At 35.3% G+C, this 13,183-nt stretch overlaps 1 protein-coding gene across 13 annotated transcripts in view; it reads left to right on the forward strand.

Annotated features, from left to right (window-relative positions):
- ppip5k2 (diphosphoinositol pentakisphosphate kinase 2) overlaps nt 1-12,531 on the forward strand; it is a 48,842-nt gene extending 36,311 nt beyond the window's left edge. For 2 of the 13 annotated variants that reach the window (XM_015366919.2, XM_015366944.2), the window contains 6 exons: nt 3,154-3,273; nt 4,850-4,912; nt 7,159-7,314; nt 9,973-10,119; nt 10,500-10,628; nt 11,901-12,531. In XM_015366919.2, coding sequence (XP_015222405.2) covers nt 3,154-3,273; nt 4,850-4,912; nt 7,159-7,314; nt 9,973-10,119; nt 10,500-10,628; nt 11,901-12,043 — 758 coding nt within the window. In that variant the 3' untranslated portion in view covers nt 12,044-12,531. Of the gene's footprint in view, nt 1-3,153; nt 3,274-4,849; nt 4,913-7,102; nt 7,315-9,972; nt 10,120-10,499; nt 10,629-11,900 lie in introns of those variants that run through there. The other 11 variants (XM_015366926.2, XM_015366968.2, XM_015366935.2 and 8 more) reach the window with 7 other exon arrangements.
- Nucleotides 12,532-13,183: the final 652 nt, after the last annotated feature.

Genomic DNA, 13,183 nt, shown 5'->3' on the forward strand with positions numbered 1-13,183 from the left:
GTCTATAGTGATACAAATACCATCTACTGTATCTGTATATTTTATGTACTTTTCAATCGTAATTGGAGACAGTATAAAACGGACATTCATTTGAGAGTGACTGGTAAAATTTTTGACAACATAATTTTTTAAATAAAATCTATTCCCATGCTAGACACGTTTCTGCACACTTAAATTGTACAGCATTTCAGTTGTTCTTTGGGTCTTCTTCAGTGATTTATAATTAATGTAAGTGAATTGAGAGACAGTTTTAAAGTCCAAGGTTGTGATTAAGTACTGTTATTGTCAGAATCAGATATTAATTCTTTGCTGTTTTGTTTCGTATCTTGCCAATCTGCAGTGCTATTTTTGCTTGTAATGTTAATTCTCCTATCAAAACCTGCTATTTATGGCTGACATTTTACTGTGTATTACTAAATGTATTTTGCGATGCTCACTGAAATAAAATAAATGAATGCTGTATGATTAATAATGTAAAACATTTAAGAAAAGGTTTTTGCCACATTTTGGACCATAAACTGCAGCTAAGACAACAAATTTCACACATGCTAGTAATGTCCATTGTTGCAGAATCAGCACCAAATGGCAACCAAACTAGGCAGAACGATATTGAGCAATCTAAAGTGAAGCACCTTGGTCAAGGACACCACAGTAGTTCTTACCTAGTACTAATAAAGTGTATTGTTGATTAAATTCAATCATTTTGATCATACGCCCTACAGCAATACATTTTAAGAAGTTCTTTTTCATTTAGTTTAGTTGAAAGTTGTAACTCAGTTTCTTTGGTCTCCAGCAAATAAACCCTTGCATGTAACTAATTAGGAAGTATGGACAGTTTAGCTCATTCACTTGTCTTTCGAATGGGCTTTTTTCTTGATTTGATTGCATTTTATTGAATTTGCCAGGTACAGTTAGAATCCCATGTAGAATCCCACGAGTGATCCCTTAAGGAACACTAAAGAATAATAAACTTTAAATGCTTGTGTTATATTACATAAATCATACAAAAATATACAATGTTATACACACACATATACAGTATATACTGTACAGTATGTTAGAATTGCACATTTCAGTAAATGTCCAGACATCTGAATCCAGACAAAATGTAATTAAAAACACAAATACTGTATGTGAAAACTAAAAATGCAATTATTATAATTGTTTCTTAGATAATAGGTGAGCATTAAAAGAGCTAGTAGCAATTTTATTTCAGAGTTTTTTTTTTTCAGAAAAATAAAATATTTGGAATTCTTACGTAGCTAAAATGTTTTTGGAGTTATTTTGATTAATTGACCATTACAGATTTCCAATAGCTAAATAGCCTCATTAGTGAGAGAACATGGCACAGTTCATGAGGTGAATCAACACTGTTAAATGCCAGTCCTGATGGAGAATGATCAAGAAAAAAAACATAGAAAGGGACCAAAATGCTCCACTTATCAAGAGAATAATGCTTTGTATCACCGGTATCAAGGTAGATTTGCCAGCAGTGAAGCCAAGTCATCTTAAGCAGTGAGTCTAGGTTCAGTGGAGACTAAATCAATGCCATGATGATGATGCACTGATTGTTGTATATACAGTAACAGATCACTTGCAGTAACAGATTTCCAACACCATTGAAGCATAGAGCGGATCAGTCTCGGGATAGACAGCTGTGGGATGTCCAGTTCTCTTTTCTGTGCTGCTTCAGTCACTAGGCAAAGTTGTGTCCTGTTGATGGTATTCACAATTATTACTTATTACCAACAAGGTGGTACCATTGATGTTCTACTGGACTCGGGTCAGGATTAGAAGTTGGCCACAACAACTTTGATGATGTGGCGTTGTGATCCTTGCAGTTTGTGATTTTTCTTTTCGCCAGTTGTCGATTGGCTTGCAGGAGCACCAAATCCGCTGAATCAAGGACTGTGTTTATGTGTTGCTGAGAAATAAGGTTGGCCTCAGTCAGCACCAATGGCATCCTTACTTTAAAGAAGATTCAACTAGATCGTGGCACTTCCACCAACCCACCAGTGGGTTTGAAGAAGAACACAATAGTTGTCTTCCATCAAGAATGTTTAGGGAAGATTGTTATTTATTCAGTCTATCACTTTCTCGGCCAGCACATCAGATGTTTTCTGGCCAGCAGGAGTCATTCATATTGTCTCTCTGCTGCCAGTGTTACCAAAGAATGGCTTATAAATATGAAGACAAGTTTCATGCCGATGGTCAACTACAGTCAGTCACCAAATTGGCTGGTGCTTCCTGTGAATGCCTGTACTGTGCAGTAGCACTGCACTCTCGAAACAATTGAGTGATGGAAATGTTTTAGATGTGGAAGTGATAGTCCTAAGACACTGTGGTTACCATCTCCCTTGCAGGACATGGCCTGGCCTTCACAGAGACAGTTTCCTGATGTCTATGGAATAATCTGTTGATTTCTGAAGTAGACCTTCTCATTTTCCAGGCCACTTATTTCAAAGACAGGCTGGCTGCAATTATGCCAGTAGCAAGAACTTTAATTGTCACTGCTCAAGCAGTGAATGGCCATACCATTTTCTGTTTTCAGATAGCAAATCTATCTGCTTACTAATTAAACCGTAGGGAACATTTTGCAGTAGCCTACTCGTGCAAAGATTAGACTGATACCAGCATTAGGACTAAAATCGGATAAAATCGTATGTCATTTCACATATTTAATATAAGAAGTCATTCTGTATTTCTAAACAGAAATGAAAAAAAATGTCACTTAATTTTAAGCTCCCCCAAAAATGTCCCCCCAGGAGAAAGCAAGAAGTGAAAAAACTGAACACCCTCACTTCCCCCACCCAGCTAGCAAAAAAAAAAACTGCAAAGGGGGTCGGGAGAGCTACTTTTAATTTAGACTAGCAAGAAAATGTGAATTTTTGGCAGGTCTTTACATTTTAGTCTACTATAGCCATGCCTCAGAAGCTTTTGGTGCCAACATAAAGCTTTCTTTAGTGGTTATTCTGTTAAGGAGATTTTTCATCATCTACCAAGTGACATTACAAGCATTATGTGACACTGCATTAGGCTGCACAAAGTCTCTGTGGCAAGAACCTACATAATATAAATGCATGCTGCATGCATTTCCTCTTCTAAATTTTAGAGTATGTGGTTGTTGTATGTGTTTTCTCTAACTCCTATTAGGGTCTCATTGTGCTGGGCTGTTTAGCACGATGGTGCTCGGGGGGTCTTCCAGTGCACCTAACCTACAGGATTATGCTCGTGCTCACCGTAAAAAGCTGACTTCTTCTGGCTTCTTAGATGGTATGTGCAAACACGCACACACATCATCAAAAGATGAACCTGTAGCTATTTTCTGGAAAGGAATCCTGGAATTTTATGATTACAGCTTTACAAAAAGAAATGTTGTGTATTTTTGTAAAGCTTATTTTTATTGCCATACTTCTTGTATAAATTTGAGCTGATAACTATTGCCTGCAACAGTTTTCTTAGTCAGAGTGCAGCAATTGTACATTAACAGACATGCTGAACTCTTTTTCTGTTTTGTGTTTATTCTGTGGCTAGGACAAGTAATTCAACATATTCATTCAGCCTCAGGCATCAGCAAGAATTTTAAGCTGAGGTTTATAAATGATTTGAATTATTTGCAGGTGTCTAGATCTTGTTGCAAAGGTTGTGGTAAAATCCATTTATGTACTGTATGTACTCTCCCAGTTCTGGAAATGTTTGCACCGTACCTTAGACCGGATGTTCTGCTAAACACACTTTGCTTATTGGCTTTACCCTTGTATGTTCATAGAGCGCAAATACATTTGAAGCACATGTCTATCCATTTTATTTATTGACATTGATGGACTGACCAACTTACCAGCCATAAATTGAAGCTCTGCGCTGTGGGTGTCTGGCTGGAATCTTGCTACTTAAATAAGGAAAGTTTGTTCAATGAAGATGTCAATGAAATTCGAGTTGTCCACTTACATGGCAAGACTCATTTATTTGGGTGAAGCAGGACCTAACTATTGTCACAATCAGACAGGCATAACCTTAGTCTAGGGGGAGGGTTGTGGTGGAGGACACATATTCTTTACATTATGGGCAAGTCTGACCTGTTGTTTTCTGTCCTAAGGTAGTTTGAACACTTTCTTAGCACTTGCTTGCATGTATAAATAGTTATTTTCACCTGTTCGGAATGGTGTTTGCATCCACAAGTGGGTGTTGTGATTGTAAAAATAAATCTGCCCGGACATTACTTTTCCAGATTAGAAAACTTCTAAAATAAAATCCTATTGAGCACCGTCTGAAAATACCCCACAAAAACTCCAGGATTCCTTGAACTTTGTTGTTGTGTGAATCACTTCTTTACTTAATGTAACTACATTTGTCATTTTGATTTTTGACTAATTCTTATGCTTAGGTAGAGAAATAATTTTCAGCAATACAGAATATTGCTTGCAGACAAATGTGGTGTTTAATTTTCTAACAATCTCAACGGGGAAACTTGAATGGTAGCAGCCGAGTCTTTTTCTGCAGAAGGCAAGATGCATTTCTGCTTGCCATTTGAGAGACTTGTCCATGATTCTGACTTCCAGGATTTCGAAAGGTTTACCTAACAGGGATCACAGAGTTTGCTCTTTTCTCTTAATTCCCGAGCAGTACACACCTTAACGTTTCACTTAGAACTCCACATTAAACAATGGTGATTTAGTTTTTTGCTCCTTGCTTTGGCTGACAGTCTTTACACCTTAACTACTCCCTTTTACTTTATCCTTCCTTTTTCCTGCATGCTACCTCGTCCATTACTTTTTTTTTCTTCCCTTTCTAGTCTTTTTCTGGTAGCTAGCTGTTTTAAATTTCAGATACCTGTTTTTCTCTTTCTCAGACGCCACACGTGGTTCTGCTGTAAAACGATTTTCTATCTCATTTGCTCGACACCCAACCAATGGTATGTTTGCTTTTGTTGTTTAAAAGAATTCTCCCTTGCTTCATCACTTTTTTTTTGTGGGTGTGAAGATTCCGTCCATCAGTCCTCCTCTAACCCCTGCACAACTACCATCAGGAATGACCATTTGACCATGGCCATTGGGACAGCTGAAGTATATCATACAGTACTGTATATACTGTACCATGCAGATTTTTAGTACGGCTTAAAAAAACACTGGAGTTGCGATAGGTTCCTAAATTTTGAATCGGGATAGAGATGTCTTTTTAGATGATTATGTTTGCATCTTTACAGAAAAAGGTAAGCATGTTTGGTATAGTTAAACTACGTAGCACTGCAAGGTTGGGGACAAGGTACTCATGGGATGTTAGGCCACAGTAGAGCAGTAATCATGCAGAGATCACGGTGGGAAAGGAAAGAGATGAGCAAGGTAGCTGCATTTCCACTTGGGTGAAAGTGAGCTCCGGCAACTGTGATCTTTGAGCTCTTTTGGTTGCTTTGAATTTTGTTTCAAGTTTTCTTAAATATTCTTGAACATGTAGAAGTAATCAGGTGAAAAAAAAGGATTATTTACAGTAGGTACCCTGTATCTCACAATGAGCACAGCCTGCTGCTTGTATGTCAGAAACTAATCTTCTGTCAGAAAATAAAAATGCAGTACATGAAACTTTGTGAAATGTAAATATTTGCTTTATATTTATATTATATTTAAGAATGAAGTCATACATGTACTGGAGCTGAAGAAAAGCTAAAATCACATCAGGCTATGACAAAGTTAATCAGAATAGAACATATGCGCTAGTCATAATATACCGTATGCCTTTACTTTCAGTCCTGGAAGGTTATTGACATGGCTGATGTGAGATGAGGTATCTTTCTCAAAAATACAACACTGTTTAAACTGTGCTGTGGTAGAGTCACCCAGACGTCAGCAGAAGAGTTTTCCTTTTCCTTCATGGACCCTGTCCAGGAGGAGAGTCTGTAATACAAAGAAAGAAAATCAAAGCCTATCAGCTGTTTCAAGGAGTCGGCAGTCAAAGAACAGTAGCCTTAGGGCTGTCCTGAAGGAGGTCTGGCAATGACCTGGTAGTCCTGCACCACTACAGTGTTTGGATGGTGCTGTTTTTCATGAAGCTATAGCAGAAGTCTATTAGCCTTAGTCTGAATTTCACTAGTGATAGGTGAGTTCCAAGCCACACATGTTTTAAATCCGCTTCTTGGTCTGTTTTAATGTGTAAAATCTTTTTTTGTATAATAATAATTTAGTAAGCAGCCCACAGTTTCAAGAATGCCATTAAAATTGTGTTTAATATCCAGATTGAACATAAAAAGAGCAGTGGAGTTAGTTTCAATAAGTCCTTTCACAAAGTTTAGTTGTAAACATCTTTAATTGATGTGTTTGTTTCAACAAATATTCCTCGATGACCTGTAGTGTAAACTACTAGATTTAGAATTAAAAATGATTATCTGGGTGAGTGTTACATAATTTAAATGATTGAAACAACTCGTAGGTAAAGAAAGGCGGAATATCAAGGTAATGTTAGATTAAAACTGAAGATTAGATTACATTATGATTATATAAAGAAACTAAGTAAGTGACTATAATCTACAATATTATCATCCGAATGTTGGAAAAGTATAGAGGGCTGATACAGATTTAACTGCTAGATGAGTAGTGTTGAAGTCTCATAGCCATACTGTATATTAATTTAATGCTTAGGAATTTTAAAAGATATAGAGCAAGTATATTGTATCTTTAAATGTTGTAATTATAGGTATACATGTGTACTTTTGTAAACTAACAAAGATAATTGAATGGGGCCTTGTATTTTAAAATATTTTGTAAAGTACATTTTATAAAAGTGCTTGTGGAAAAGGTGTGGTATTTTTAAAGAGCAAATGTTCAGCTGTTTACTTCATTGTTCCTGCGAGCTTTGTGGATAAAACCTGTTGTGTACAGCTTTCATATATATCCTTTAGATGTAGTAAACTATTATAAAAATAGCAGTTTTTCGTTGTTTGCATAGTCTTATAAGAAAGGTTTGTTGGGCATCATACTTTCATACATTTTTGTTTTTGTTTTTTAATCTGCATTTCTTAATGCCTCAGTGTTTTCCAGTATGTTGTGTGGTAAGTGTTGATTGTTACGTTCGGTGGGTAAATTTCTAAACTATTGTTTCTTTTAAATTACAGCTGCCTTTTTCTTTTTTCTACTTTATCTGATCCCCTCTCCTTAACCCCTTCCGCAGACCTCTCTTCCTCTCCTCGTACCTTTAATAAAGGGAAAATGGTGAAACAAGTGTCGTGTGAGAGTGCCTTACCCTATTTTTTGGGCCTCGACCTAGAGCAGCCACACCTGATCAGGTGTTTGTCTGTTACCTCCCTGGAATATGTAGACCTCAGTGGTATGTTGCTTTAGGCTTGTGCTTGAGGCCAGGCAGCTTATTTTTTGTGTAAACCCTTTCAGCATTATTCCATGCTCTTGTAAATACCTTAAGAGGATTTGCATGTCAACTGCTCAAGATTTACTGTACTTTAAATACACAATATTAAAGTTATACTCTTTTTGGTGACATAACTGGTACCAATGTACATTTGGTTTAAAGAATTAATGAACCACATTAAAAAGATCTCTTAGCAGGTCAACAGAAGTGCTGTATTTTTTTTTTATTGGCATGAGAAGGTTAAGGCAAATATTTGTCAAGTAGAAGTACAATAGGGGAGAGGACTTGTGAACTCTACATGTGTGTCCTTAATCAGTAAGTAAAAAAATATTGAAAACATGTTTTACCTTTGTATAGTCATTGAAAAAATAACTTTTCTTATTATCTGTAGGTTTGTAGATAATATTGTAACATATAAAGGTACTTGGTACTTATACTTGATACTTATAAAAGGTACTTAGACTTAACTTATAATTAGTTCTCAATCTATTGTTTTTTTGCTCTATTGCAGAGACATTAAACACTTCTGCATCTTGTAATTGTTTCAGACTACAATAATAATCTAAATCATTTTATTGTTGCTGGTCAAAACACGTCTCCATCTTAGCTACAATTCCTGTTTATTTCTTCTTGTATAAATATGCTTTTTTCAGTGTTGAAAATTAAATGAATGGGTTTACACTGAATTGTGTTTTTATGTAATAAGCTTGTTTGCTTGCATGTATTTGTCTTCCATGGCAATAGTACAATGTTCCCAAAAGTTTTTTTGTATCTTGAAAGGCAAAGTGACCTATACCATCACAGAATACAAACATGTTATAATGTCTATCATTAAGCTTTAATATGATGAAAATACACTAATAACTTAAATATAACTAAGACCTGATTTCAACACAGTTCTTGAAAGCAACATACTGTATAATTTATTTTCACACCAGAAAATACATGCAGTGGCATATCCTTCCTTTTAGTTTGCTAAAAACAATAGCTGACATAGTATGCAGACTTCAAAAGGCCTTGTGTTGAGTCGCAATACAAATGGTCAGTATATGTCAACGGGAATACGCAGCACATTACTTTTAATGAGAAACATACTAGTGTTTCAGGTCACTTGTAATAAAATCCTGAGTGTTAAGTCCAGAATAAAATATGTAGGATATAATACTGCTCCTGTAAACAAATTAATTAATTGTCTGCTCTCTGAATTTCTAGTTCTTTCTTGCTGCAATAACTAAGCCTTAATTGCAGAAGTAATCTGCTTTGTAAATTGTTTTTTCTGACACTTATTCCAAAACTACAAAAATGCTTGGTAATCTTGGATGTTTTAGAATCAGTCAGGAGCAGGTTGGCTTTGCAATGTATTAGGCACCCATTCACAAATATACATTTAAACTGCACCCTTGTAAATTACAGTGAAAAGAGTAGTATCTTAGGGTAATCACAGCAGCTACAAGCTCAAAATGAGCTTTCTGTGAAAACCCATACCTGTGACAAGCTTTTCAAAGAAATCTGTTACCATATTTCCAGGGGCACCAATGATATAAATTATCATGATCGAATGGCAAGAAGTAATGAACATTTCCTTGTTGTTTCTTATTGCAGGTAGCTAGACTTTCCTCTTGCCAAATCCTTCAGATTGCATTGGCAGTATCAGTTAATAAAAGAGATTCTTTAGGCAATTGCCTAAATGCACATCAGGTGGCATTAGGAGCAACTCAGTATGGGGAATTAGAAAGTAAAAGTACAGATTACAGTGCAAAAATGGGTTTGGTCACTTTCTATACAAGAGTGATGGCTACAAAAATAACTTCATTTTTTAGTTTTTATATTCCCAGTTTAATTCCTATCAGCTCTTGATAATTAGAATATGGTAACTGTATAAAAAATTGAGTTTAGTTTGAAGCTTTTGTAAAATTGTAACTGAGTTTGCATTTTTAACAGAAAAAAGTGGCTGTATGATCATATCTAAAATAATGTTTATTTATATGATTTTAAGATTATACTGCAGCACAATTTAAATATATACATATTTTATACTTTAAGCTATATAACTGTTCTAATGTTCTGCCCTGTCAGTTTTCCTCTCTTACCTTCATTCAGGTTAAGGGGTCCATTTGACCTACTGTATTATGGTTCCTGTGGGCCTTCTTTGCTATACATAGCTTAAAGTTTTCTTTAATTTCTCCAAGTTCTGGTATCTAAGAATCTTTTAACGAAAAAAAAATTAATTACATGGGAATTAGAAAGAAAAAATGGTCAGATTTAACACATTTAAGGTAAGTAAGGATTTTCATATATTTAAACTGCCTTTAATACGGAGTAGTATTAAAACCACCTTAATACAGTATTATTATAGCTTGGGGCAAGCTTGATGTGATTCATTTGCTTCCATGGTACCTACCTACACCAACCAGAATCTCTGAAAAGCATCCCATTCTGTAATGTACTAGAGTGTGTAGCATCTGACATTTGTGTTCACATACTGTATCATAAACAGTTGTGACTCATTTGCTGCTCCATTCAGTAATAAGTATATTACAGTACTTTGCATTCAGTATTCACATCTTATGTCGATCAAAGAAATAGTTCATGCTAATCTCTTGAAATGGTTTCTTCTAGGTTTTGAATTGTATTCCATGGTGCCTTCAATCTGTCCCCTTGAGACCCTTCACAATTCCTTATCCCTTAAACAAGTGGATGACTTTTTGGCCTCTGTCGCTGCTTCATCCAATGAAACGTTTTTGGAAACACCAACCTCTTCCCCAGGTAGAGTGCATCTGTATGCATGCCATGTGTGTACAAACTGTATATAGATTAAATACAAATGTGTATAATTGTGCCAGATGTCTCTTGTGCTGCCTCAGAGTGGATTTGGGCCACATGTATTTTGCACTTTTAAAATGTGTTATCCTCATTACTGACAAACTACAGATGTGTGATTCCTTTTTTTTAATATGTCGGTTTGCTAAATACTCGTTTCACTGCTGTGACAACAAATGTAGCAGCTGGCATTAGAGAGGTATGAGAGATCACTCGCACGTATGATACTTTGTGTTCTGATTACAAGTATAACTTTCCGCCATTGTCCCAGGGGCATTCAGCTTAACTAACTAACTTGTTGTTTGCTCTTGTATGGATTCTTCTAGCTTCTACATTAGGTTATGGTACAGTACCAAGTAGGAAAACATCTTTAAATACATACACCCCAGCAAGGATTCTGCCTTCACCTTTTTCTCATTCTTCAAGCAAGAAAGCATCAGACAGGGCATCTGTTGGTAAGAATTATTTTTTATATGTCTACCTGTAAGTTGTCATTTTCCACATAACCCAGTTTCAATGGCATAATCTTCCGTTTGATTTTTAAAGTAATTTTAAAATTGACCCATTTATAATTGTACTTAAGTGATAAAGACATCAGTATGAAAAACTGATCCAAATGTTGGTGGTTCAATCCCTTGAAAAGATAAATTTTTAATATCTTAAAAACTAAGGCAAGACAAACTCTGGCTTCAGCAGCACAAATGTAGCACAAACACAAGAATTGAGAATTAATGTACTTTTCATAGGGACCAGCTCAACGCTGCTGGTTCCTCTATTATCTAAATCATGGGTGTCCAACATGCATGATTATTTTTCAGCATGTGTGACAAGTGTGCCAGAATCCTGGCCTTGATTCATTTTGTACCCTGTCTGAGCCTATATAGACTGCACACCAAGCAGGTGCACTGTAATGGTCTAATACACAAAGCAGTCCCTGTGATTCAGTAAGTAATAACTTTGTAATTGTTATTGAAGAAAAAATGTAGATAAAGGATGTGGTTAAGAAAACAAAAGAAATGTATATTTCTTTGTAGAAGTGAATGGAAAGTAGACATTTTTTAATTTGTACACAACAGGTAGTTGATGCCAAAGAGAGAAGTTGTAGAAGTGAATTTATTGCTGGTTTTCAAATGTAGCAACATGTCCACATTTTAAATTGTTTTTTGCATACAATAGTATTGTATTTTGTTGATTCTATTTCACAGGTAAAACTCTGCTAAGTACTGTATAAAATAAAGAAAGGTGCATTTCACTTCATAAATTCATAAATTCATCATAGCCACTGAATTTTAGTTTTATCAGTCCCTAGAGCAAAGTTCACAGTTGATGCAGATCACTAATCCCAGAGTCTATTTAGTTTGCAGTTTATCAACTGATATTAATATAAAAACATACCTGTATATATACAGTATATACATATCTGCATATATTTCTGCTAGCTATTGAACATGATAACCCAAAAATATTCAACAGAATAGAACATTTTGTAGTGCAAATAATCATAATTATGATATTGTAAATGATTCCAGCTAATAATGCTAAAAAATATCCCACCCAGCATGACCTAATTTTTAGAGAAAAAAAAACGTCTGCTATTTTCCTAGGCCTGCAATTGAAACTTGCTGATGTTTAAAAACATAAAACAAAAAGAGCCATCAGTGAATCAGACATAAGATCCTAATGCTAATATCTTCTGTTGAATCGAAGCCGTGTTCTGTTTCTTACAGTGAGCAGTGGACCCTCAAGCCCAGTGTCAAGTGCTGGTCCACCCTCTCCTGCAGATCTGTCACCACACAACATTCCTGGAGGCAATGTGCTCATGCAACAGACCAGCGATGAACAAGAAACACCTAAAGGATTTTCCCTGTAAACAATCATGAGCCTCGAGTCTCCTTTCCTTCATGTTGAAATGGATTTTGAACACGAGACTTGGATTTGCCTTATATTTGCTTTGTGAAGCATTTTACTTTATTTTATTTCCATCATCATTGAAGAGCCATGCTGTATATATTTAGCCTGAACCTTGTTGAAACCCCGGATATGTATATATATATTTTTAACTACCTTTAAATCTACAATTACAAATGTTTCACCAGATGATATAATTTGGTGTCTATTATACAGGGTGACAAATTAAACAAAGTATGGTTTTTAAAAAAAATGTGTACAAGTTTTCAAAATAAAACTGCAATGTCCTATTGTACATTATTTTTATATTAATTGGGTAAATTATATTATGAAAGATGTATAACAGAGTTGTTTCTGTGTGTGAAACACTGCTTTCGGGGTTTTTTTTTCGTCGAGTCATGAAACATCACAGCTGAAATCCAAATTTAAATTTTGGTTGCCTTTTGAAAATTTGTATGAAGTTGTTTATACTTTGTGTTTCAAAATCCCTTATTCAATAAATTGTACTAGTTCTGCTAAAACTGAAAAAAAAACAATAGAAGTATTTCATTTCATTTCTTTTCCATTGCATTGCCTCACAAGAGTGATACCACGATATCCTTAATTGGAAGAAGTGGTTAGAAAACAGATGGATGTACTGTATGTATTAGCTTTTTACTTACTCGATGGTGGTTTTTCGCATTTGGCATTTGCAATTACCAAAGCCAGACCTCAATTAGCTATGGCTTTTCTTTTTCTTATGCTCGAACAAAGCTAATTTCAACACCTCTATCAACTCAGTAAGCCACGAAACTCCAGCAGATTTTAAAGTGAAACCAAGCCAGAAGTACTGTAAAAAGAAATCCAAGTCTTCCAGGAGTTGGTCTTACCACACCAACCTAAATCTATCCCTAACCAGCCTCAGCAGTTCTCTCCCAGCTGTACTTTGTCACTTTCACTAATATTGATTATACACAACATACTGTAGTAGTACTATGCACACAGTGTACTGTATTTTTAATTTAATTCTCTGTATTAAAATGCTGGTGTATTAAAATTTTTGAAATACTAATTTTAGATGTTTAATACCAGTATATCATGTTGAATTATTATTGCGATAAAA

This window comes from Lepisosteus oculatus, chromosome 3 (genome assembly GCF_040954835.1).
Source record: "Lepisosteus oculatus isolate fLepOcu1 chromosome 3, fLepOcu1.hap2, whole genome shotgun sequence".
In the NCBI taxonomy this organism is placed as follows: Eukaryota; Metazoa; Chordata; class Actinopteri; order Semionotiformes; family Lepisosteidae; genus Lepisosteus; species Lepisosteus oculatus.